The sequence below is a fragment of the Curcuma longa genome, chromosome 4, assembly GCF_044706935.1.
Source record: "Curcuma longa cultivar G26 ecotype Majalengka, Jawa Barat chromosome 4, ITB_CL_G26_1.1, whole genome shotgun sequence".
NCBI classification, from domain to species: Eukaryota; Viridiplantae; Streptophyta; class Magnoliopsida; order Zingiberales; family Zingiberaceae; genus Curcuma; species Curcuma longa.
In genome coordinates this window covers 4,224,892-4,250,223 of record NC_133864.1, presented here as the reverse complement: position 1 = coordinate 4,250,223, position 25,332 = coordinate 4,224,892, and the positions used below count along the sequence as shown (strand labels likewise).

The window sequence follows — 25,332 nt, the reverse complement described above, 5'->3', positions numbered from 1 at the left end:
ATTTTTATTTTTAATATTGTTATAATAACTATGAATTCGTAAACTCTATAAATATATATAGGTACATTAATTCTGATGAATACAAATAAATTGTATTATAGTAGTTATAATATCAAAGATCAACATTATATTACAACAACACTTCAATTCCGATCAACATTAATAACTGTGGTTCATAACTCTTATAATATAGATGTTCATCTCTAGTCAACACTAATCAATATATGTCAACTTTATATTATAATAGTTACGAATCATAACTATTATAATATAAATAATTTATTTATAATACTAATCAATATTATAGTGTAATAACTATAAGATCTACAACTATAGTTGTGTAGTTATTGCAGTTATATGCATAGGCGGGATAGAATATTCTTTTAATAATAAATGAAAAAGGAGCCTCCTTTTGAAGATTTAAATAAAAAGGATACTTTTTTTTACTATTTTAATAAAAAAAATATCTTTTTGAATTCAGCCCTTTAATATATATAAGATTAATTAAACAAATAATTTAATAAATTAAAATGAATAAATATAAGTTATTAATATTTATGAATAAATATTATGAACTCACAAATAGAATTATATATATATTATGCGCATCAATAAAAATTTTAAATAGATATTTTTAAATGAATAAATAAATTTATAACATTAAACTTACTAATCAATCAAATAATATTAAAACTATAAAAATAAAATAATAAAATAATATCTAAGTGAATTAAAATCAAGTTAAAATTCATCAAAAATAATCAAACCAAACTCTTGATTCATTTTGGATTCGAGTTAATTTTAATAGATTATTTTATGAAATAAGTTTGGATAACACCAAATTTGACCTTATTGCTTCTTTGTCAATAAACTTGTTTATAATATATATTAATTTAGCCTCTTTAAACTACTCTATTTTATATTAAATTAAATAAAATAATTTATTGACAACATGATTAATATATACAATATCCGATTTCTATTTATTTGTTTTCAATTTCAGCAACTAGTTGCCATAACTCCCAAACAAACTAGTGGACCCGGACAATGCAACCAATATGGGGCGTGGGTAGACGGCAAGTGGCGCGTAAAGTTATTTATTTTATTGTCCCATTTAGCCATATAATTGTCCAATAATTAAATTTTAATAATTAAATCCATTTATGGGCAATGAAGTCATCGTATCTACCGTTTCATTTACCTTTCTAAAGATACTCTTTTTTTTTATATATAATTAAGTCATCGGACAATGTAAAATTTCATTTTCCACCCGCCTAAACTTCACATACTTTTTAGAAAAGCCCCCTCCCTAAGTTTTATAAATTCAAAAGCAACCTCTAGACTTTACATTCCTTCAAGTCGAATATATTTAAAAAAGCATTTAGGATATTTGTCTATTAGAGAAACTTAAACTATAAATGCACGTTAGGTTAAATTAAATATTCACATAATTTAACTTTTCAAGTTGATACCAACAAATAAAAATTGATGCCATAATTAATGCCCTCTCAATCAATCCTCTTTGACATATATTTATTTGTCTTCCGGGATAATGATGCAACAGTAGGACATCTGAGTTGTGATTCAGTAATCCGCAGTTCGATTTCTAGTTACGACGTATTATAAAAATTTTCTTTCAAATGAGGAATACAATTAAAGGATGTTGATCGTATATATTTATTTTCCGTATGCCTTTGTTGGCAAATTGTTTATTCGAATGGTTTAGGAACAAGTTAATTTGTTGACTCATTTTACTCTGCTAAGAAATGTGTCTTTCAAAATTTTAATTGTCGAGAAATATTTGGGTAAAAATGACAAAGTGAAGTGTGTAATAGTAAAAAATAGAAAACAAAGGGAATGATTTAGTAAATTTACCTTGATTTCCCTTTCGCCCTCCGTCACGTTTACTTGCGATCGTTATCTCTTCTTCCTTTTATAAATAAATGCACTTCAGCCTTCCGCCTCGCTTAACCGCTCTGCCATAAAACAACAGAGAGAGAGAGAGAGAGAGAGAGAGAGAGAGAGAGAGAGAGAGAGATGGAGAAGATGCAGAATCTCACCGCGGCCGCCATCTCTTCTTCCTCTCCCTCTCCTCCTCCGCCGCTGCTGCCGCCGCCGACGTCGTCGTTCGCGAGTTTGAGAGCGTACGGGCAGGCGGTGGCGGACACGCCCCGGCGGCTGAGGCGGCGGGCCGGGTCCGTGACGACCACCTTCGAGGAGATGAGCCGCCTCCGAGCCCGATCGGGCGCGGACATGGAGCGGTCCCTGCGGTGGCCGGATCTCGTCGGGCTCGGGATCGGTGGGATGGTCGGCGCCGGGGTCTTCGTCGCCACCGGGCGCGCGGCCCGGTTCGACGCCGGCCCCGCCATCGTGATCTCCTACGCCATTGCCGGCCTCTGCGCCCTCCTCTCCGCCTTCTGCTACACGGAGTTCGCGGTCGATATGCCCGTCGCCGGCGGGGCCTTCAGCTACCTTAGGGTCACCTTCGGTGAGTGAATGCTCTACTTCTCTGTCTTCTGCGGCACTAGATCCCCAAATTTCCCTTTCCTATGTCATCTACGCGCGATCTAATTTGATTCCAAACGAGTTTATTCAATTTCTTCGATCGCTTGATCTTTGCTGCAAATTTCCCCGAGGAACTCGAGTATAAGCTGAAATGGACGGCGATACCTTATGATTCAGGGGAATTCGCAGCGTATTTGACGGGAGCGAATCTGATAATGGAGTACGTCTTCTCCAATGCGGCTGTCGCTCGGAGCTTCACCGCCTACCTGGGCACCGCCATCGGGGTGGACACCACCGCCAAGTGGCGGATCGCCGTCGCCGGCCTTCCAGAGGGCTTCAACCAGCTCGATCTCCTCGCCGTGGCCGTCATCCTCCTCGTCTCCATCTGCATCTGCTGCAGGTAACTTATCAAACTCCATTTCCTATTCCTTTCGTTGGCCGATCGAGATCAACAGCAAGCCCCTGTCGCTGTCGCCCCCATTTTCAGTTGGTTACTCGTCGCTTTCATCGGCCGTATATGGTCCTTCCTTCATCGTCTTCGGCTCGGATTCCATGTCCTTGATCTCCTTTGTCGTGTTTTAACAAATCGTGAAGCTAATAATGTGGCGGGTTCCGACTTCGCCTTTTGCTTTTTGTCTTATTCCGGAAGATAATTGATCGAATCTTTTGTCTGTGAATGATTACTGCGGATTTTGAGTACTCTGTCTGACCTGAACCTCTGCCACAGCACGAAAGAGAGCTCCGTGCTGAACATGATCCTGACGGCGATCCACTTCGCCTTCATCGCCTTCATCGTCGTCGCCGGTTTCTGCCGCGGCGACGTGCGCAACCTGACTCACCCAGCGAATCCGGCGGAGAGCCCCGGCGGGTTCATGCCCTACGGCGTGGCCGGGATATTCAACGGAGCCGCCATGGTCTACCTCAGCTACATCGGCTACGACGCCGTGTCCACCATGGCGGAGGAGGTGCGAAGCCCGGAGCGCGACATCCCGGTCGGCGTCGCCGGCTCCGTCGCCGTGGTGACGGTGCTCTACTGCCTCATGGCCGCCTCCATGACCATGCTCGTGCCCTACGACGCCGTAAGTTAACGCTCTTCTTCTCTCTGCGTAATTACCTTTGTTTTTTTCCCGTGTGGGGGCCACGCGGGCACTTGCTTGTTTCGGGTGGACTTTCGAAGTGTCGTACTAAGAATTGATTAGTGGTGGGCCCGACACGGTTAACTATATACCCATCCCCCACTACTGTTTGAAAAAACCTCACTCCACCGTCAGTTTTCAATATTTTCACTTCACACCCTACAGTTTGGAAAATTGCATTTGACCAGAGTCATTTTAGTCTCTATCCAGTCAACAGCACAAAACTATGACAGTAAAAATGCAATTTTGTTAATTTCCATATGGGGTTGTTAAAATAAATTAGCAAACTTAATATTTGTTCAACATTTATAGAGTCGATTAAATAAATTTTAAAAAATTCACTAAACTAAATTAATAAACTTAGTAGATATGGTTCAACAAGCTAGTGAATCATGTTCATTAATTTTTTTTATTAAATTTATAAATAAATAAAGTAGTTCTCGAAAACAAATAAATAAATTCATAATACAAAGCTCATTAACTAATCAAATAGACTTAAAAATATAATTTTTTTAAAATAATTAAATAAACTTAAATTAAAATTTTGATAATATCTATGTCAATCAAGGTCAAATTGAATTTTAGATTTGACTTGCCTCCACTACTTTACTAAAAATTCTTGAACAATATGAAGTTTGGATATATTTGATCGTTTAAAGCTCTACTTGCACATAATATTCAAACCTTTTCATTTAACACTTCAAAATTTAAAAAATTTTATACTACCTCTTTATTTTTTTTACTTCCTATATTTTTTTGAAAATCATTTCATTTTGTATTTCCTATCATGTTACGTTCTATATTTTACTTATTTTTTCTATACTTTTGCTAATTTCATTTTAAATCCCTATATTTTACTTCCTATTATTTTATTATATATCCTATGTTTGACTTACCATTAATTCCATCCAATAAAATTATCCAGTGTGAGAACAAAATGTAATGTTAAAAATGCTAGGTGGTGGGGAGTACAAAATTAAAAAAATACAAAATTCAAAGGGGCAAAGTGAAACTTTCTTAGAAATGTCTGGAGTTTTATAGGTACACTGTAATGGCGGCTGAAAGGAAACCCGTGATCTCGACCGTCGATGGCAACTTGCTGCGGGGCACCTGTCGTTGTCGGCCGTCGGTCTCGTCGTAATCTTGTCTACATTTTTTACCCCCTGCAGATCAATACGGAGTCGCCGTTCTCGGCGGCGTTAGGCGGATCCGACGGTTGGGGATGGGCGTCGAAGTTGATCGGAGCGGGCGCGAGCTTCGGCATCCTGACGTCACTCCTGGTTTCCATGCTGGGGCAAGCGCGCTACCTCTGCGTCATCGGCCGGTCCAGCGTCGTCCCTGCCTGGCTCGCGCAAGTCCACCCCAAGACCGCCACGCCAGTCAACGCCTCCGTTTTCCTCGGCGTGTTCACGGCGGCGATCGCGCTCTTCACCGAGCTCGACGTCCTCCTCAACCTCGTCTCCATCGGCACCCTCTTCGTCTTCTACATGGTGGGCAACGCCGTCATCTACCGCCGGTACGTCTCCTCCGCCAGCGGTTCCACCGCCAGCGCCTGGCCGACCCTCTCCTTCCTCTTCGTGTTCTCCTCCGTCGCTCTCTCCTTCACCCTCGTCTGGAAGCTGGCTCCCGCGGGCGCCGCCAAGGCCGCGCTCCTCGCCGTATTCACCGCCTCAGCCGTCGCCTTGCTCAAGGCGTTTCAACTCCTGGTGCCAGAGGCCCGGAAGCCGGAGCACTGGGGCGTGCCGCTGATGCCGTGGGTCCCCGCCGCCTCCGTCTTCCTCAACGTCTTCCTGCTGGGCTCCCTCGACGGCGCGTCGTACCTGCGGTTCGTCGTCTTCTCGGCGCTCGCCGTCGCCGCCTACGTCTTCTACGGCGTGCATTCGAGCTTCGACGCAGAGGAGAACGGCAGCCTCTTTAAAGCAGTAGCAGAGCATAACAGCTCTCAACTAGTATGAATTTGAATTTAATCCTTTTTTTTTTTGTGAATTAAATGTGGAATATAGAGACAAAAGAAACACATTCAAAGGGAGGAACAAAAAAAAAAAAAAGGGAAGAAAAACACACATATGAAAGTTAATTTGTAATTTTATGGCATCAATTGAAAGGAAGAACATCTATTAGAGTAGTTATTAGATACCAATTGCTCTCATCCTTTCACAAGTGACAGGAATTCAAGGTCCAAGCTCTCCATGGTTTACTTGGCCAACAAGCGGTTGAATTACTATGGACTTTCCTTTTATATTAATTCCAACTTCTTCTCCAGTTTTGCAGTGATCCATCGAGGTCCATGATCATGGAGGAGAAGAATCTTTGTCTCTGCACTTGTCTGTTCTCCCTTCTCCTCCTCTTCTCCGACTTTGGATCAACTGCAGCCTCTCACAGCCCTTCCTTCTCCGCGGCCAGCTCCAAAACCTCAGCCACCCTTTCCGCCGGAAAGGCGATCCCTCCGGATGTGGAAGACCAGACTGCGAGCTCAACTGCGACGGCGACAAAGCCGTAATCCACACGATGGATTTGGAACAATCCCTTTGGGCACATCTTGAAAAAACTCGATGCCCATGGACTCAAAGGATGCATATAGATTAGGAACAATCATTTTGGATAAGGAGTTAGCATCTATAAATTTGAAAAGATGATGGATTGAGAATAATTTCTTTGGATATATCCTTGGAAAGACTCTATGTTTATGGATTCAGAAAGATGAGGGATTGGAAATAACCCCTTTAAGTATATCTTCGGAAAGATTTAGTGTCCATAAACTCATAAAGACGATGAATTAAAACAACCCTTTTGGTACATCTTCGAAAAGACTCAATGTCCGTGGACTTTGCGAGTATGCAAACTCCAAAATACGCGGACTCGGAATTGATTGACAACGTAGGAGCATGACCTAATTGGATGGTGGTGCATCCAAACTAAATCACACGATCAACCACAATAATTAATGGATCGTGGTGAATAATTATTTTCAAAAATTTATAGAAATTTTTGTAAACCCAATGTTCAATTAGAAATAAAGTTAATGATTTAATAAGGATGTTACATGATTGATGAATTTATCGATCTAATATTCTACCACATCGTTATCATGTCACTAACTTAACAAAATTAAGATTTAAATATATATCATGATCGATTTAAAATTAAAAGAACATCATTAATGGAGAAAATTTGATTTAGGACCAATTTGATAATTTTAAACAAAAGTTTACTGATATCCTCTTCAAATTTAGTCCTTTTTTTAATTAAGAGGCTTTTAAACCCAAATGATAGAAAAGCGTAAAAATAAATAGATTTAATTTGATTAAAAAAACATACAGAGAACATTTTTTATCAACTTGACCATAATCATTTAAATTTAATCAAAATTGATTCGACATGCTTAAAATGATCCTAATACTGTTAATGGTTGTTATACCCTTGTAACATCCATTAAATGACATGTTATAATAATATTATAAAATTTTTAATTGTATTGAAGCAATTTTAATTAAATTTAAATAATTTTAATCAAGTCATTAAAGATTTTTTTAATATAAAAGTATTCTATATATAATTTTTTTATCGAATTAAATCAATTTATTTCTATATGATATAGAAGTTAATAATATTATTAAAATAAAAATATTTTCGATATGAAAAATACGATAAGATTTTTTTTTTAAAATATTTTTGTTTTGAAAATTCTAATAGTTGAGATATTTATTGGCAATTTTCAACCACGCATTTGATTTTGTGTATTTCCCATTTTGTGTATTTCCCAAAACACGTAATTGTTGGATTGATCAAATCAAATCAAGTAAAAAAAACACTTACCTTCCTCTGAAGTGTTCATTAGGGGAAAAAATTCTAAACTATTTTATTTTATTTTTCAAAAAAATATAATCTCCTCCGTCTCCATTGAGAGTTTTCAGGTGTTTAGGAGCATTAGATGAGTACATAGATCTTCGTTTGAAAATTATTCTGAGTTCTCTATAGTCTATCAATCACTTTTAGATAAAACTGATCATGGACTTTTGCTATTCAAAAAATTAAAATTTTGATAGCTTTGAAAAAAATTGAAGTCCTAGGAACTTATTGTGGTGTCGATTAATCAGCATGATCTGTAACCCTTATAATATCCCTTTTGACATCATTTATCATATTTGAATCGAGTTAAAAAAAATAATTATTTTTAATATAGTATATTGAGATGGTGTTTGACAACATGGGTGTAGTAAGGAGATTGAGCTGAACATATAGGAGTTTGTTTGAAGTGATTTGGACATCTCTAGATCTATCAGTCATGTTTGAGACGAAATCGATTGATAGACTTAGTGCATTGTAAAAATTAGAAATTTAATTTTGTTCATCATAGGAGAGTCCTATGAACTCATTTGTGGTGTCAGATAAGAAATATCATCGTTGTATTATTTATAGTGAGGCTCCGACATCATTTCTCAAGGCGGGAATGAATTTAAAAAAATTAAGTTCAATATAGTGTATCACAATGGTATTTGATTGCATGAGAGTAATAAAGAGATTACGCCAAGCACATAGAAGTTTGTTTGAAGTGATTTGGAGATCTCTAGGTTCATTAGCCACTTTTGGGACGAAATCGACCGATGAATCTATGATATTCTAAAAATTAGAAATTTTTTTTTGTATGACAAAGAGGAGTTTCATGAACTCATTTGTAGTGTCGAATAGTCAGTATCATCGTCTTACCATTTACAATGAACTTTCAACATCATTTACAATGAGCTTACTATAAAAAGGAAATGAGTGGTAACTCAGTTTTAACAGTTACGATTTCACAGTTGCTATAATGTGAATGTTAAATTTTAAATTTTGAGATTTATAACTTTTGACTTAGATTTAAACACGGAACATACAATATATCAAATCAAAGCTTGTTCAGAGATCTTCGATTTAATATATTATATGTTCATACACCGGTTCAAAATTGCTGACGTACACGCTCCTCAAGAGAATCGTCAGGAGAGACGAGAGCCTTGAAAAGCACTTAGAAAGAGGGTTAGAATGGCGCCGAGGGTGAGCCCCGGCAAGCCACTCCGACGCTCAAGTCAGAAAAGAGAAAGAAAGAAAGGAAATAAATAGCATGCATAAGGGCTAGAGCGAGAGAGAGAGAGAGAGAGCCAGAGGAGGAACCCCTTCATCTTCATACCTACGGGGTTTATATAGTAGCAGAGGGAACGTGATTTTTGGAGATCGATGCATATGATTGGCTGTTAATGCATCGTTAATGCTGTATTAAAGGCAGGATCCAACGGGTCAGCGGGATTGATTATCCTGATTCGACGGTTGGGTGCATAAATGTGTTAGTTTTTAGGGGACTAAGTTTGGGAACTTGGTCGTCGTCCTTATCCTTTTGGATGAGGGATAAATCTGAGCCAAGGAGAAAGATTCACTCTTTTTGGCCACGTCGGACCAGTCAATACCTACCACATCAACATTCACGTTGTAACAGTTACGAAATCGTAGTTATTATAACTGTGTGGTAGCTCCGTTGTAGAAACTGCAAAATCGTAGCTGCTATAATATAAATGTTAAATCCTAAATTTTAAGATACTATAACTTTTGACTCAGGTTGAACCATAAAAACACACAATATATCAAATTGAAGTTCGTTTAGATATCTTCTATTTGATATATTGTGTGTTCTGTGGTTCAACCTGAGTAAAAAATTATAGCCTTTTAAAATATAAAATTTAACATTCATATTATAGTAGTTATGAAATCTTAGCTGCTACAACTACGTGGCAGTTCCGTTGTAGCAGCTAAGAAATCGTAACTGTTATTACTATAACGTGAATATCAAAATTGTAACTTTTGACTCGAGTTGAACCACAAAACGCATAATATATCAAATCGAAGATCTCTGAATAATCTTCATGATATATTGTACGTTTTGTGGTTTAATCGGAATCAAAAGTTAAGACATCTTAAAATTTAAAATTCAACATTTACGTTACAATAACTATATATGAAATTGTAGCTTCTATAGCCGAGTTGTCTCACAGTTTATTTTTATAGTAAGCTCGTTGTAAATGATGATAAAAGCTCATTGTAAATAGTGAGATGATGATATTCACTATCCGACACTACAAATGAGTTCATGGGTCTTTCTTATGATAGACAAAATTAAATTTTTTATTTTCAAAATGCCCTAGGTCCATGAGTCAATTTTATTCCAAATGTGACTGATGGACTAGAGATATCCAAATTACTCTAAATAAACTTTTATATGCTCGGCTCAGTCTCCTTATTACACCTATATCGTCAAACACAATCGCAATATACTATATTGAGAGTAGTGATTTTTTTTCAACTCGATTCAAATATGATAAATGATGTCAAAACACATTATAAGGATGACACGATCATACTTACTGACCAATACTATAAATGAGTTCCTTGATCTTTTATTTTTCAAAAATATCATAATTTTAAATTTTTAAATAACAAAGGTCCATCGACCAATTTTATCCAAAAGTAACTAATAGACTTAAAGAACTCCGAATGATTTCAAACGACGACCTATGTACTTGTCTAATGCTTCTGAATATATCTATATCCTTAAATAATAATATATACTATGTTGAAAGCAGTGATCCGGAAGTGAACTATTCGACGAAGACGACGAAGGAGATTAGATTTTTTTTTTGAAAAAATAAAAAAATAAGCTTGAAGTTTTTTTCCTGGATGAACAATAAAAAAGAAGAGTGGGATATTATGGAAAAAAGAATGGTATGGGATATTTGATTTGATCAATGAGATATGCATTTTATGTAGGACGCAAAACTAAATACATGATTTAAAAAATTATCAAATATTTTTTATTATTATTATTTTCCTTCAAATGACTATAAAATTAAGCCGCGCGCCTTAACCAGCAGGCCCAGCCTTTGGCACAGCTCGGCGAGGGCCTGGCATATGACAGCTCTTGCAGGCCCATGCCGATTACAACTCAAATCACGTTGAACTTCATCATCCTTTCCTAATCCATTGCTTTGCGCGCGCTCTCAATCGATGACTTCTGGCACCGGCTTTAATGGCAGCAAGTCCAAGTCCAAGTCCAAGTCCTCCATGGTTTACTTTTGCCGACAAAGTGGAGCCATGTTGATTGACTTACTAGGGACTTGGATCTCTTTCTCTTTTTTCCTTTTATATTAATTCCAACTTCTTCTCCAGTTTTGCAGTGATCCATCAAGGTGCATGATCATGGAGGAGAAGAATCTTTGTCTCTACACGTCTATGTTCTCCCTTCTCCTCCTCTTCTCCAACTTTGGAACAGCTGCAGGCTCTCACTGCCCTTCCTTTTCTTGTGGCCGGCTCCATAATCTCAGCAGCCCTTTCCGCCGGAAAGGCGATCCCTCCGGATGTGGAAGACCAGCTTACGAGCTCGACTGCGCCGGCGACGAAGCTGTCATCCACATCGACGCCGCAGACTACTACGTTACCCAAGTGATTCAAACCCGTTTCACGCTGCGCCTGCGCCTGGTGGATCCGAACTTAGTCAACGGAACCTGCCGTCTCCCCTCTCAGCCTTTGCCAGGCTATCATCCGCAAAGCGAATTCTACTTCGACCCGACCGTCACAGCTTGTTCTGTAAGTTGCAGAGAAGAAATCCATGATATTGATTACGTGCCAGTTCCTTGCCACGACAATACCAGTTTTTCCTATGTCGTGGTTGGATTTGATAGAGGAAATGAACTGCGCAACCTCCAACGCTCATGCAAACCTTTGGGTTGTGTCCCTCTGCTCGACGGTTACAACGACGTCAACTATACACTTTCGGAGAACGGTTCTGTCGCTGACATCTACCAAATGTTTCAAAAGGGGTTTATTTGTCATACACGCCATGTTCTCCTCCTATCCGAGATCACTCGCCTTTGTCAGAAGAGAGTTCTAAGGTGCCTTACCTCTGAAACAAACATTCCTTAAAAGAAATCATGTAATCGTGTTGTCTTTCTTCTCTTTTGCTTGCAGATACTTGTATCATAGAGACAAAGTGCACCGTGCTGTATCCTTGTTAATTAGAGGCGAGATGACTTTTTTCGACTGCGTGAATGGTCAATTTGAAAAATCCAGTAGGACTTACAAACTGATATATGTCATAAAGGTATCAATTCAGATTATGATCATCTTGATAGGTACGTAGCTATCTAGCAACTCTAGCTATTTTATACTGCTTGATCATTCACAATACTTATGGCTTTGTGCTTCTAGTGCAGCTCTAGCGCTACTTTGTCGGTTTGTGGTTGCGCCAATGATAATTTTGTTCTTCCTCGCCTACAAATTATGGCTCACAAAAGGGGAGATCGATATCGTGGAGAGGTTTCTTCGTAACCATCAAGCATTAGTGCCAAAAAGATATGCCTATCCTGAAATCGTCGCGATCACAAGGCACTTCAGAGACAAGTTGGGACAAGGAGGATTCGGATCCGTGTTCAAAGGAGAGCTCCCTGGCGGTGTTCTTGTCGCTGTCAAACTGTTGGGGGATTCCAAACTGAATGGCGACGACTTCATCAATGAAGTTTCAACTATCGGAAAGATCCACCATGTTCACGTGGTGAGACTTGTTGGATTTTGTGCCGAAGATTCCAAAAGAGCACTGGTCTATGATTACATGGCTAATGGCTCCCTCGATAAGTATATTTTTGCCGACAGAACGACAAGCAATATGTTTACCTCGAACAAACTCATCGAGATTGCCACTGGCATTGCACGAGGCATCGATTACTTGCACAGGGGATGCGAGATGCAAATTTTACACTTCGACATCAAGCCTCATAACATTTTGCTCGATCGTAATTTCAATCCGAAGATTGCAGATTTTGGATTGGCAAAACTGTACCCGAGGAACAAAGCTCTGGTGTCGGTTAGTGCTGCAAGAGGAACGATAGGCTACATAGCACCTGAATTGATATCTAGGAGCTTCGGGGTTATATCTTACAAGGCCGATGTGTATAGCTTCGGAATGTTGCTATTGGAAATGGCGGGAAAAAGAAGGAATGTAAATCCTCGCATAGAGAATTCAAGTCAAGTTTACTATCCCTCGTGGATCTATGATAAGCTCTCTCAATTAGATGAGGCACGACTAGATAACACATTTGAGATAGAATCTTTGGAGAAAAAGTTGGCTCTGATTGGATTGTGGTGCATTCAAACTAAATCATACGATCGGCCAACAATGAGTAGAGTATTAGAAATGCTAGAAACTGATGTTGAGACTCTACCGTTGCCGCCCAAGCCATTTCATTCATCAACCGATACGATTGCAATAGGTGAGCCTTGCTCAAATTCAACAATTGTCGACTTAGCGAGCATTTCAGAATCAGGGGATACGATTCGAAAAGGGGAGTCTTGCTCGAATTCAACGATCATCGAGCTAGCAATTATTTCAGAATGAGGTATATGTATGTTTGTACCTTTTAATGTTATTGTCCGTGAGTCTTTGCTTTCAATTAAGGGCGGTGTTGCTTAAATGTATAAGAGCCTTGCTTTTGGCTGCTTACAAACTTAATTTGTTCTAATTATTTATGGAATATTAATTTGTGATTCTGCCCTAATAAACTCATTGTTGCTAAGTTTCTGATCTCTTATGTTTCAAAGGGCATGGATTTTGAAGAACTCATAAGTGGGTTTATTAAATTTTCTTGATATTGTGTTTTTTTCTTTATTGAAAAACCATTTGAATGAACATTAGTTCACTCATAATATTTGAATTATATTAAAAAGGGCATTCCATGTATAAAATTTCTATAGGGTTACGAAGAAGAGTCAAATTATATTGGATCTATTATATACAGTTTTACTCTACTTTGCATAAGTTATTTTCTGTGACTCGAATTCATGACTATCAAAAACATGGTAATAAATTACTAGTACACCAAGACTCCCATTCTAATACTGTATTTTATTTAAGTTTTGAAAAATGATACAAGACTACAACCTATTTAATCAGTGTTAGGACCGATGGGTGAAATGGTTGGATGCTACCTCCTATGCCACGTAGCGAAGACAAATACAAACAACCTCCTCCAAATGGAAGTGATGAAATTGTACAGAATAATTAACTATCTATATATGCATCTCAAAAGTTTGCTTAATGGTTATACTAAACTGATACCGGAACAGAGCCATAATTGAAGATTCCAATAGGAAATACGGTCAGTCTGTGTTACCTAATACGCTTGTGCTCCGTTCTATGCCTTGATGAGGGGAAAGTGAAGATTCTAATAGAGAACATGACCAATTTGTGTTCCCTAACATGTCGTTTTGCGCTCCAATGAGGAGTTGATAGGAGTCCAGTGGAAAACACGGCCAAGTTGTGTTCCCTAATATGGTTGTGATATAAAAAAAACAGAGGAGAAAAAGGATAAAGGGAAAAAACCAATATATCATTGATACCAAAAACAAGCCTATAAATAGACTTTTACAATTGACCATGCCAACATGAAAAATAATTAAAAATAAAAGACTCAGTTACCTAAAAACTCAGACAAATCAAAAACAAGACAAATTATCTAAATTTTTAACACCCTCCCTTAAACTGAAATCGGCAGAAATCAGTTTAAGAGAAAAACAACAGCAGCACGTGAATAAACTCCAAGTAGACCACGTAACCTCACAAATGTAGCTAACTTGAGAGGCTTGGTCTGTATATCTGCAACTTGATCTTCACTTCGGCAATAAATCAGTCCATCATTGCACAAAAATAATACTTCACATCGATATGTTGCTTCAACTTGTTTGATTGCTGTTATCACAAAAAATTGTAGTTGCTTCAAGTTTGAATTTTTCTCAACCAGATAGCTTGACAAGCACAAGCAGTTGCAGCAATAAATTCAGCTTCTGTAGTTGACAAGGAGACAATTGGTTGCTTCTTGGAAGACCATGATACAGCCCCTGTGCCCAACATAAATACATAGCCTGAAGTGCTCTTTCTATCATCTTGATCTCCTGCATAATCACTATCAGTAAACCCGAACAACTCTGATTTTTCACCCTTCTTGTAGAATAATCCAAAATCTTTAGTTCCTTGTAAGTAGCGAAGGATTCTCTTGGCAGCTAATAAATGTATTTCTGTTGGATTTTCCATGTATCTACTTATTAAACTCACTGGATACATTATGTCTGGCCTTGTTGCAGTTAAATACATCAAGCTGCCAACAATTTGCTTATAAATTGTACTGTCCACCTTCTTCCCTTCATGATCCTTGTTTAGCTTCAAGCCGAACTCAGTTGGAGTGCTTACAGGATTGCAATCCTTCATTTGAAACCTGTTCAAAATTTCTTGCACATACTTCTTTTGAGAAATAAAGATTCCATTAGTTGATTGCACTACTTCCATGCCAAGGAAGTAATGCATCATTCCAAGATCAGACATTTCAAATTCAACCATCATAGATTTCTTGAATTCCTGAAACAAGATATCATCAGTCCCAGTAAATATGAGATCGTCTACATATAAGCAGACGATGAGCAATTTTCCCTTATCTCCAACTTTAATAAAGAGTGTATGTTCATATGGACATTTGTGAAAGCCTTCTTTGAAGAAATAGGACTCAATGCGACTATACCAAGCTCGTGGGGCTTGTTTTAATCCATAGAGAGCCTTCTTTAATTTATATACTTTATGCTCATTTCCGATCTTAATATAACCAAGAGGTTGTTCTACAAATACCTGTTCCTCCAAGTTTCCATGCAAAAATGCTGATTTGACATCTAGTTGGTAAATAGGCCATGAGTTCTGTGCCGCCAATGCAACCACCAATCTGATTGTGTCATGTCTTGCAACAGGAGCAAAAACTTCTGTATAATCAATTCCATACTCTTGCTTATATCCCTTAGCTACTAGACGCGCCTTATACTTGTCAACTTCACCATTTTCTTTTATCTTTGTTTTGAAGACCCACTTTACACCAATGGTTTTGTGTCCTTTTGGAAGATCAATCAGCTCCCAAGTATCATTTCTTTCAATGGCTTCAATTTCATCATCCATCGCCTTACGCCATTTTGCATCTTTGACGGCACTTTCAAAGGTTGTAGGATCACAATCTGAAAATAAAGCAAAATGTGTAAGAGGATCATCACCTTGATCAATTCCAGTCACCTCATAATTAGACATCCATGCTGGTCTTCTTCGAACACGTTGTGGCCTTTGCGATTCTACTTCCATTGAACTTTGATCTGTTATAGGAGTATTTTGAGAGACTTCCTCATGTTGCTTATCCTCCATAGGTTGTTGTACTTTCTCATCATCATCAAGATCTACTGGGATTTGTTGCTTATCCTCCATAGATTGTTGTACTTTCTCATCATCATCAAGATCTGCTGGGATAATTCTTTTAACACCATTTTGATTCCATGGCCAAGTGTCTTTTTCATCAAAAATAACATCACGACTTATAATGATTTTCTTAGTGCAAGGATTATATAATCTATAAGCTTTTGATGTATTACTTATACCAAGAAAAATGCATTTTTCACCTTTGTTGTCTAACTTCTTTCTCCTTTCATCTGGAATATGAGCATAAGCAATACATCCGAAAATCCGAAAATGATCAACCGTTGGTTTTCTTCCACTCCAAGCTTCCTCTGGTGTCATATTTTGAACAGATAATGTGGGACTTCTATTCAATATATGGATACTCCAATTAACTGCTTCTGGCCAAAAATTTTTAGGAATACCACTTGTCGTCAGAAGGCTTCGCACCATATTCATAATAGTGCGGTTCTTCCTTTCACATATACCATTCTGTTGGGGTGTGTAAGCAGCTGTAAGTTGTCTTCTGATTCCATGATTCTCACAAAAATTTGCAAATTCATGTGAGTTATATTCTCCACCACGATCTGTACGCAGAACTTTAATCGAATTGCCACTTTCTTTCTCGACAAGTACTTTATAATTTTTGAAAGCAGTAAAGGCTTCGGATTTTTCTTGCAAAAAATAAATCCATATTTTGCGACTATAATCATCAATAAAGGTAATTATGTATCTTTTACCTCCATTAGAGTGTGGTGTTATTGGCCCGCAAATATCTGAATGGACAAGCTCCAATGCCGCCTTTGCTCTCCAAGATTTTCCCTGGGGGAATTGATTACGGTGTTGTTTGCTAACAACACATTCTTCACAAACTTGAGAAGGATTTGTAATTTGAGGAAGACCGATCACCATATTCTTTTGTTTTAGTGTTTTTAATCCACTAAAATTTAGATGTCCATAACGAAAGTGCCATAACCATGCCTCATCATCAAATTTTGCTGAAAAACATGAATGAGATGTTGTATGAAGATAAAGTGGAAACATACGATTGGCTGTCATGTGAACTTGCGCAATTAATCCCAACTTTGCATCTTGAATGCGACAAACTCCTTCTTTAATAGCAATTTCATATCCTTTTTCTTGTAGTTGACCCACACTAAGCAAATTAGTCTTTAAATCTGGCACAAAAAGAACATTAGAGATAGTATGGGTAGTATTTCCTTTTGCTTGTATGGTTACCTTTCCCTTTCCCATAACAGAAATTGTAGAGTTGTCGCCAAATTTGACAGAACTGCGAAAGGTTTCATCTAAGTCAGAAAATGTATCCTTCTCCCCACACATGTGGTTGCTGCAACCTGTATCTAAATACCATACATGTCGTTGAGTTTTCTCTTTCTCATGACATACCATCAAAAGAGACACTTCTTCTTCTTCTTCTGCAAAGTTAGTCTGATCTCCATTTTGTTTATTCAAATTAGTGTAACATTCTGATCTATAATGGCCATACCTATGACATCGGTAACATTCAACATTGGACTTGTCTGCTGACTTTGTTCTATCAGTTGTTGAATAATAACCTCCACGTCCTCTTCTTTGAAAATAATTCTCTTGATGTTGATTTTGTTGTTGGTTTCCTCGATCGTTGTTGTATCTTCCTCCTCTTCCTCGACCTCTGCCTCTTCCTCGTCCTCTATCACTTCTATAATTTGTAGAGTGATTTTCTGATAAAGCCTTCAATGCTTGCTCCTCTTTTTCATATTGATTGATTTTCTGCTCATGAACCAATAATGAACCTTGTAATTCATCAATTGAAAGTGTACTTACATCATTTGCTTCTTCAATGGCGCAGACAACAAAATTAAATTTTGGTGTCATAGATCGAAGGATTTTTTCGATGATGAGAACATCCTCTGTCTTGTCACCAAGGATCCGCATTTTATTGACGATTGTCATCGTTCTTGAAAAATATTCTGAAACTGATTCTCCTGATTTCATTCGGAGCATTTCAAACTCTGAACGAAGTGCTTGAAGCTGCTGCCTCTTAGCTCTTGTCGTGCCTTGGTACTTCTTTTTCATAGAATCCCAGATATCTTTTGCAGTATCCTTGCAGAGAATGGTTTCCAAGATTGAACGATCTATAGCTTGGAAGAGATAATTCTTTGCTTTAAGATCTTTCAATTGCTCTTCTGTTAGCGCAGCATCTTCTTTTGATTTTTCTACTCCAGAAATCACGACCGTCCAATATTCTTTGGACCTTAAGAAATTCTCCATGAGCATGCTCCAATGGTCATAGTGACCATCAAAGCGTGGAATTGCAGGTTGCACAAAATTACTTTCGGATGCCATTGAAGGAGATAATTCTGATACCTGGCACCGACGTTGCGATTCCTCGCGTCTGCTTGCTGGCGATCGCCTTCGGCCTCTGATTCGCGATGGCTGGCCAAAGAAGACTTATGTGATTGGGGCACAAGATAAAGCAGCTCCCAAAAAAAAGGTTGATCTTCCACGTGGTCTACGTGGTCAGAAATCAGATAAGGTTGATGTCAGGTACTCGAGGATTACGGCGACGGTGACGAAGGAGGCGGCGGCGAAAAATTAACCTAATTTGGCTCTGATACCACTGATATAAAAAAAATAGAGGAGAAAAAGGATAAAGGGAAAAAACCAATATATCATTGATACCAAAAATAAGCCTATAAATAGGCTTTTATAATAGACCATGTCAACATGAATAATAATTAAAAATAAAAGACTCGGTTACCTAAAAATCCGGACAAATCAAAAACAAGACAAATTATCTAAATTTTTAACAGGTTGTGCTCCTGAGCATGGTTAGACCGTGTCCGCTGACACATCCGTGTTGCTTTGCCATGGGATCGACGGACCAAAGAGCCAAATGAACTATTTTACAATTAAATTTGGATTATTTTTCTTTTTTACATCATTAGGGTTTAGGGTCTATTTAAACCTTTGTTTATTTGATGTGACGAGACTTTTTTTATTGATTTTTAATCTATTATATTTGTTTAACCTAGAGACAACTTCTCTACGTTTATGATTCCTTACGTCTTTCTCTAAACTTTCTCTTTGAAATTTCACCTTCAAAATAAATCGTATTCTTTCCGGTATCAATACTACATCTTATCACATGCCAATTTGTTAAAGAATGAGTTGTGTTTCACAAGGCTTCCAAATTCTATCTTTACTTCTCAAACAAGCTTCAGGATGACTCTCTTACTTTTTAATTATGTGAGGCGATTGTGTTAGATTTTATCACGCTATTGATGGACTTACATGTTATTTGCAATATGCGGATTTATATCATTGTAAATATAAACCCATTGAGTGATCTAATTAAGATAATTAATTGTGGATTTGTATTATTGGATGTGAGTCTATGTAGAATCTATTAACCCATTCTGTTATTATTGATGAATTGATAACAAAATTGAGTTCATTATAAATAGGGCGTAATCTCATAAGATTGAGTAATTCAAGATCTCCATACTATTCATTAGTGAGAAGAATAAAGTGTCGCCCAAATCCATATGAAAGATCCACATTTTTTGCTTCTTACTTCTTACGTGGATAACACAAAGAATAAGAAAATATGCATTGTTGTTGATATTGTTGTCTTTTATGTTGTCAAATGAAAAACTCATTATCTGTGCTTAATTAAGTTTTCTTGATTTTGTCAATAAAATTGTAGGCTTTTATTTCTTTTTAAAAAAATCATTTGAGTGAACATTAATTTTCATAATATTTAAAAATTATTGTTCTCAATATAGTATATTGAGATGGTGTTTAACGAAATGGGTGTAATAAGGAGAATGAGCCGAACATATAGGAGTTTGTTTAGAGTGATTTGGACATTTTTAGGTTCATCAGTCACGTTTGGGACAAAATTAGCTGATGGACCTAATTATGCATTGTGAAAATCAGAAATTTAATTTTGTCCATCATAACTAGGGGAGTTCTATGAACTTATCATTTGTGGTCTCAGATAGGAAATATCATCGTCATACTATTTACAATGAGATTCTGACATCATTTCTTAAGGAAGGAACGAGTTTAAAAAAACTAAGTTTAATATAGTGTATCACGATGGTATTTGACTGCATGAGAGTAATAAAGAGACTATGTTGAGCACATAAAAGTTTGTTTGGAGTGATTTAGACATCTCTAGGACCAATAGCCACTTTTGGGATGAAATCGACGGATGAACCTATGACATTCTAAAAATTAAAAATTTTATTTTGTACGACAAAGGGGAGTCTTATGAACTCATTTGTGGTGTCGAATAATCAGTATCATCGATCGTCTTACCATTTACAATGAGCTTTCAACATCATTTACAATGAGTTTACTATAAAAAGGAACTGAGTGACAACTCAATTCTAGTAGCTACGATTTCATAGTTGCTATAATGTGAATGATAAATTTTAAATTTTGAGAGGTTATAACTTTTGACTCATGTTGAAACACAGAACATACAATATATCAAATCAAAACTCGTTTAGAGATCTTCGATTTGATATATTATACGTTCCGTGGTTCAACCCGAGTCAAAAATTATCACCTCTCAAAATTTAGGATTTAACATTCACATTGTAGCAGTTATGAAATCATAGCTATTATCACTATGTGGCAGCTCTGTTGTAGTAGGTACAAAATCATAGCTGCTACAATATAAATATTAAATCTTAAATTTTGAGATACTATAACTTTTGACACAGGTTGAATCACAAAACACACATATATTAAATTGAGGTTCGTCTAGATATCTTCGATTTGATATATTATGTGTTCCGTGATTTAACTTGAGTAAAATATTATAGCCTTTCAAGGTTTAAAATTTAACATTCATATTGTAGCAGCTATGAAATCTTAGATGCTACAACTACGTGGCAGCTCCGTTGTAGCAGCTAAGAAACCGTAGCTGCTACTGCTATAACCTGAATGTTAAATCTTGAATTTTGAAAGGTTATAACTTTTGACTCGGGTTGAACCACAAAACACACAATATATCAAATCGAAGATCTCTGAATAAACTTCGATTTGATATATTGTGTATTTCGTGGTTCAACCCGAATCAAAAGTTAAGACCGCTTAAAATTTAAAATTTAACATTTATATTATAGCAACTACGAATTATAGTTGTTATAACTAAGTTGTTTTGCAGTTCCTTTTTATAGTAAGCTTGTTGTAATTGATGATAGAAGCTCATTGTAAATGGTAAAATTATGATACTTATTATCTAACACCACCAATGAGTTCATAGGACTTTTCTATGATGGATTAAATTAAATTTTTTATTTTTAAAATATCGTAGGCCCAGTTTAGCTTTAGATTTAGAAAATTCGGAATGATTTCAAATGAAGACATATGTATTCGTCTAATGCTCCTGAATATATCTATGGCCTTAAACAATAATGTATACTATGTTGAGAGTAATGACCCAGAAGCAAACTCTTCAACGGAGACAAAGGAAGATATTAGATTTTTTTTAAATAAAAAAATATCTTGAAGTTGTTTTCCCTAGATGAACAATAAAAAAGAAGAGTGAGGTATTATCGAAAAGAGAATTATATGAGATATTTGATTTCATCAATCCAAAAATGAGATATGTATTTATTATTATTATTATTATTATTATTATTATCCTCTTCCTCTTTGGAATGACCAGAAAATTGAGCCGCGCGCCTTAGGCAGGCCCAGTTTTTGACACAGCTCGGTGAGGGCCTGGCATATCACAGCTCTTGCAGGCCCATGCCAATTACAACTCAAATCACGTTGAACTTGATCAGATCACGATCAACCCGACGACCCATCTTTAATACTCGAACACTACTACTAGTTTATTGTGAGTATTCAAGTGTATACCTCACGGCGAAGTTTCATGCGAAGCTTCGTGTTGGAATTGGAATTGCTAGAGACAATTAAGTTGCTGTCATCCTTCCTTCCCTGATCCATTGCATTGGTTTGCTTTGCGTGGACTCCATGGATGACTACACAAAATGACTGGAATGGCAGCGATGACTTCTCAATCATCAGAGACGTATTAGACTAGTTAGTAGATACAATTTGCTCTCATCCTTTCCTAATCCATTGCTTTGTGCGCACTCTCAATCGATGACTTCTCGCACAGGCTTCAATGGCAGCAAGTCCAAGTCCAAGTCCTCCATGGTTTACTTTTGCCGACAAAGTGGAGCCATGTTGATTGACTAACGATGGACTTGGATCTCTTTTTTTTTTTCTTTTATATTAATTCCAACTTCTTCACCAGTTTTGCAGTGATCCATCAAGGTGTATGATCATGGAGGAGAAGAATCTTTGTCTCTACACGTCTATGTTCTCCCTTCTCCTCCTCTTCTCCAACTTTGGAACAGCTGCAGGCTCTCACTGCCCTTCCTTTTCTTGTGGCCGACTCCATAACCTCAGCAGCCCTCTCCGCCGGAAAGGCGATCCCTCCGGCTGTGGAAGACCAGTTTACGAGCTCGACTGCACCGGCGACGAAGCCGTCATCCACATCGGCGCCGCAGACTACTACGTTACCCAAGTGGATTCAAAACTCCCGATTCTCCTATACTGAAATGATTGAATACCCTTTCAGCCTGGTGGATCCTAATTACTTAGTCAACGAAACCTGTCGTCTCCCGTCTCAAACTATTCTGCAATTGGATACGCACTGCGAATATATTTTCGGCATTGATCTCACAGCTTGTTTCATGAATTGCACTAAAGAAATCCATGCTAGCGGTTACGTACCAGTTTCTTGCCTGAGCAGCCACAGCGACAGCAGTTTTACCTACGCCGTAGTTGGATTTGATGGCATGATCTACAACACCTCCAATCCTCATGCAAGCCTTTGGGTTGTATTCCCCTGCTTGACGATTACTCCATGTCGTACGGTTCTCTTTTGGAGAATATTTCTGCAGCTGACGTGTACTCGATTCTACAAAAGGGGTTCTATTGTTACATACACGCCGTCCTCCCTCCCTATCTGTGGCTATTCGTACTTGTCTCAATGTGGCTGTTTCTAGGTGCCATATCTCTGGAAACGATCACAAGCATTGATCCTTAAAAGAAATCATGTAATCTGTTGATCAAATCTGTTTCTTGCTTGCAGATACTTGTATCATAGCGACAAAGTGCGCTCTGTTGTATCCTTGTTAATTAGAGCCGAGATACGATTTTTCGACTGCGCCAAGGGTTACTTTGCTTACTCCAGCAGGAATTTCAGACTGATAACGGTCATAAAGGTATCAACTCAGATTGTCCTTTTCTTGATAGGTATATATGTAGCTAGCAACTCTAGCTATTTTATACTTCTTAACATTCACAATACTAATGTTTTTGTTCTTCTAGTGCAGCTCTAGTGCTACTTTGTAGGTTTGTGGCTGCGCCCATGATAATTTTGTTCTTCCTCGCCTACAAATTATGGCTCACAAAAGGGGAGATCGATATCGTGGAGAGGTTTCTTCGTAACCATCAAGCATTAGTGCCAAAGCGATATGCCTACTCTGAAATAGTCGCGATCACAAGGCACTTTAGAGACAAGTTGGGACAAGGAGGATTCGGATCCGTGTTCAAAGGAGAGCTCCCTGGCGGTGTTCTTGTCGCTGTCAAACTGTTGGGGGATTCCAAACTGAACGGCGACGACTTCATCAATGAAGTTTCAACTATCGGAAAGATCCACCACGTTCATGTGGTGAGACTTGTTGGATTTTGTGCCGAAGATTCCAAAAGAGCACTGGTCTATGAGTACATGGTTAATGGCTCCCTCGATAAGTATATTTTTGGCGACAGAACAACAAGCAATATGTTTACCTCAAACAAACTCATTGAGATTGCCACTGGCATTGCACGAGGCATCGATTACTTGCACAGGGGATGCGATATGCAAATTTTACACTTCGACATCAAGCCTCACAACATTTTGCTCGATCATAATTTCAATCCGAAGATTGCTGATTTTGGATTGGCAAAACTGTACCCGAGGAACAAAGCTCTGGTGTCGGTTAGTGCTGCAAGAGGAACGATAGGCTACATAGCACCTGAATTGATATCTAGGAGCTTCGGAGTTATATCTTACAAGGCCGATGTGTATAGCTTCGGAATGTTGCTATTGGAAATGGCAGGAAAAAGAAGGAATGTAAATCCTCGCGTAGAGAATTCAAGTCAAGTTTACTATCCCTCATGGATTTATGATAAGCTCTCTCAATTAGATGATGAGGCACGACTAGATAACACATTTGAGATAGAATCTTTGGAGAAAAAGTTGGCCCTGATTGGATTGTGGTGCATTCAAACTAAATCATACGATCGGCCAACAATGAGTAGAGTATTAGAAATGTTAGAAGCTGATGTTGAGACTCTACCGTTGCCGCCCAAGCCGTTTCATTCCTCAACCAATACGATTGCGATAGGTGAGCCTTGCTCAAATTCAACAATTATTGACTTAGCAAGCATTTCAGAATCAGGTGATACAATTCTTGAAAATGATCATCGTGAGTCTTTAATTTGTACCTCTTAATGTTATTGTCTGTGAGTTAAGTCTTTGCTTTCAATTAAGGGCGGTGTTGCTTTTATAAGGCCTTGCTTTTGCAAACTTAATTTGTTCTAATTATTTATGGAATATTAATTTGTGATTCTGCCCTAATAAACTCATTGTTGCTATAATTTTCTGATCTCTTATGTTTCAAAGGGCATGATTTTGAAGAACTCATTATTGAAAAACCATTTGAATGAACATTAGTTCACTCATAATATTTGAATTATGTCCAAGAAATGTACAAAAGTATTAAAAAGGACATTCCATGTATAAAATTTCTGTCAATATAGGATTACGAGAAAGAGTCAAATTATATTGAATCTATTATATACAGTTTTACTCTACCTTGCATAAGTTATTTTTTGCGACTCGAATTCATGACTATCAAATAACATGGTAATAAATTACTAGTACACCAAGACTTCCATTCTAATACTGTATTTTATTTAAGTTTCGAAAAATGATACAAGAGTTTGAGAGACTACAACCTATTTAATCAGTGTTAGGACCGATGGGTGAGACAGTCGGATGCTACCTCCTATGCCACGTAGCGAAGACAAATACAAAGAACCTCCTCCAAATGGAAGTGATGAAATTGTAGAGAATAATTAACTATCTAGATATGCATCTCAAAAGTTTGCTTAATAGTTATACTAAACTGATGTAGGAACGGAGGTATAATTCAAGATTCCAATAGGAAATACGGTCAATCCGTGTTACCCAACACGTCCGTGCTCCGTTCTATGCCTTGATGAGGAGAAAGTGAAGATTCTAACAGAGAACATGACCAATTTGTGTTCCCCAACATGCCATTTTGCGCTCCGATGAGGAGTTGATAGGAGTCCAATGGAAAACACGGCCAA

The 25,332-nt window shown here is 37.6% G+C and overlaps 2 protein-coding genes and 1 pseudogene across 2 annotated transcripts; all 3 read left to right on the top strand.

Annotated features, from left to right (window-relative positions):
* Positions 1-1,986: 1,986 nt before the first annotated feature.
* On the top strand, positions 1,987-5,758 carry LOC141825896 (cationic amino acid transporter 6, chloroplastic-like). Its single transcript, XM_074713165.1, has 4 exons — positions 1,987-2,488; positions 2,683-2,905; positions 3,233-3,584; positions 4,811-5,758. Exons 1-4 carry the CDS (start codon positions 2,038-2,040, stop codon positions 5,594-5,596), a joined length of 1,812 nt encoding a protein of 603 aa, XP_074569266.1. The 5' UTR covers positions 1,987-2,037; the 3' UTR covers positions 5,597-5,758.
* A 5,079-nt stretch (positions 5,759-10,837) lies between these two features.
* Positions 10,838-13,065, top strand: LOC141827630 (LEAF RUST 10 DISEASE-RESISTANCE LOCUS RECEPTOR-LIKE PROTEIN KINASE-like 2.1). Its single transcript, XM_074714919.1, has 3 exons — positions 10,838-11,557; positions 11,634-11,797; positions 11,879-13,065. The coding sequence occupies exons 1-3, from the start codon at positions 10,860-10,862 to the stop codon at positions 13,054-13,056; spliced, it is 2,040 nt and encodes a 679-aa protein (XP_074571020.1). The 5' UTR covers positions 10,838-10,859; the 3' UTR covers positions 13,057-13,065.
* Positions 13,066-22,225: 9,160 nt separating this feature from the next.
* On the top strand, positions 22,226-24,451 carry LOC141826934 (rust resistance kinase Lr10-like; annotated as a pseudogene).
* The last annotated feature ends 881 nt before the right edge of the window (positions 24,452-25,332 follow it).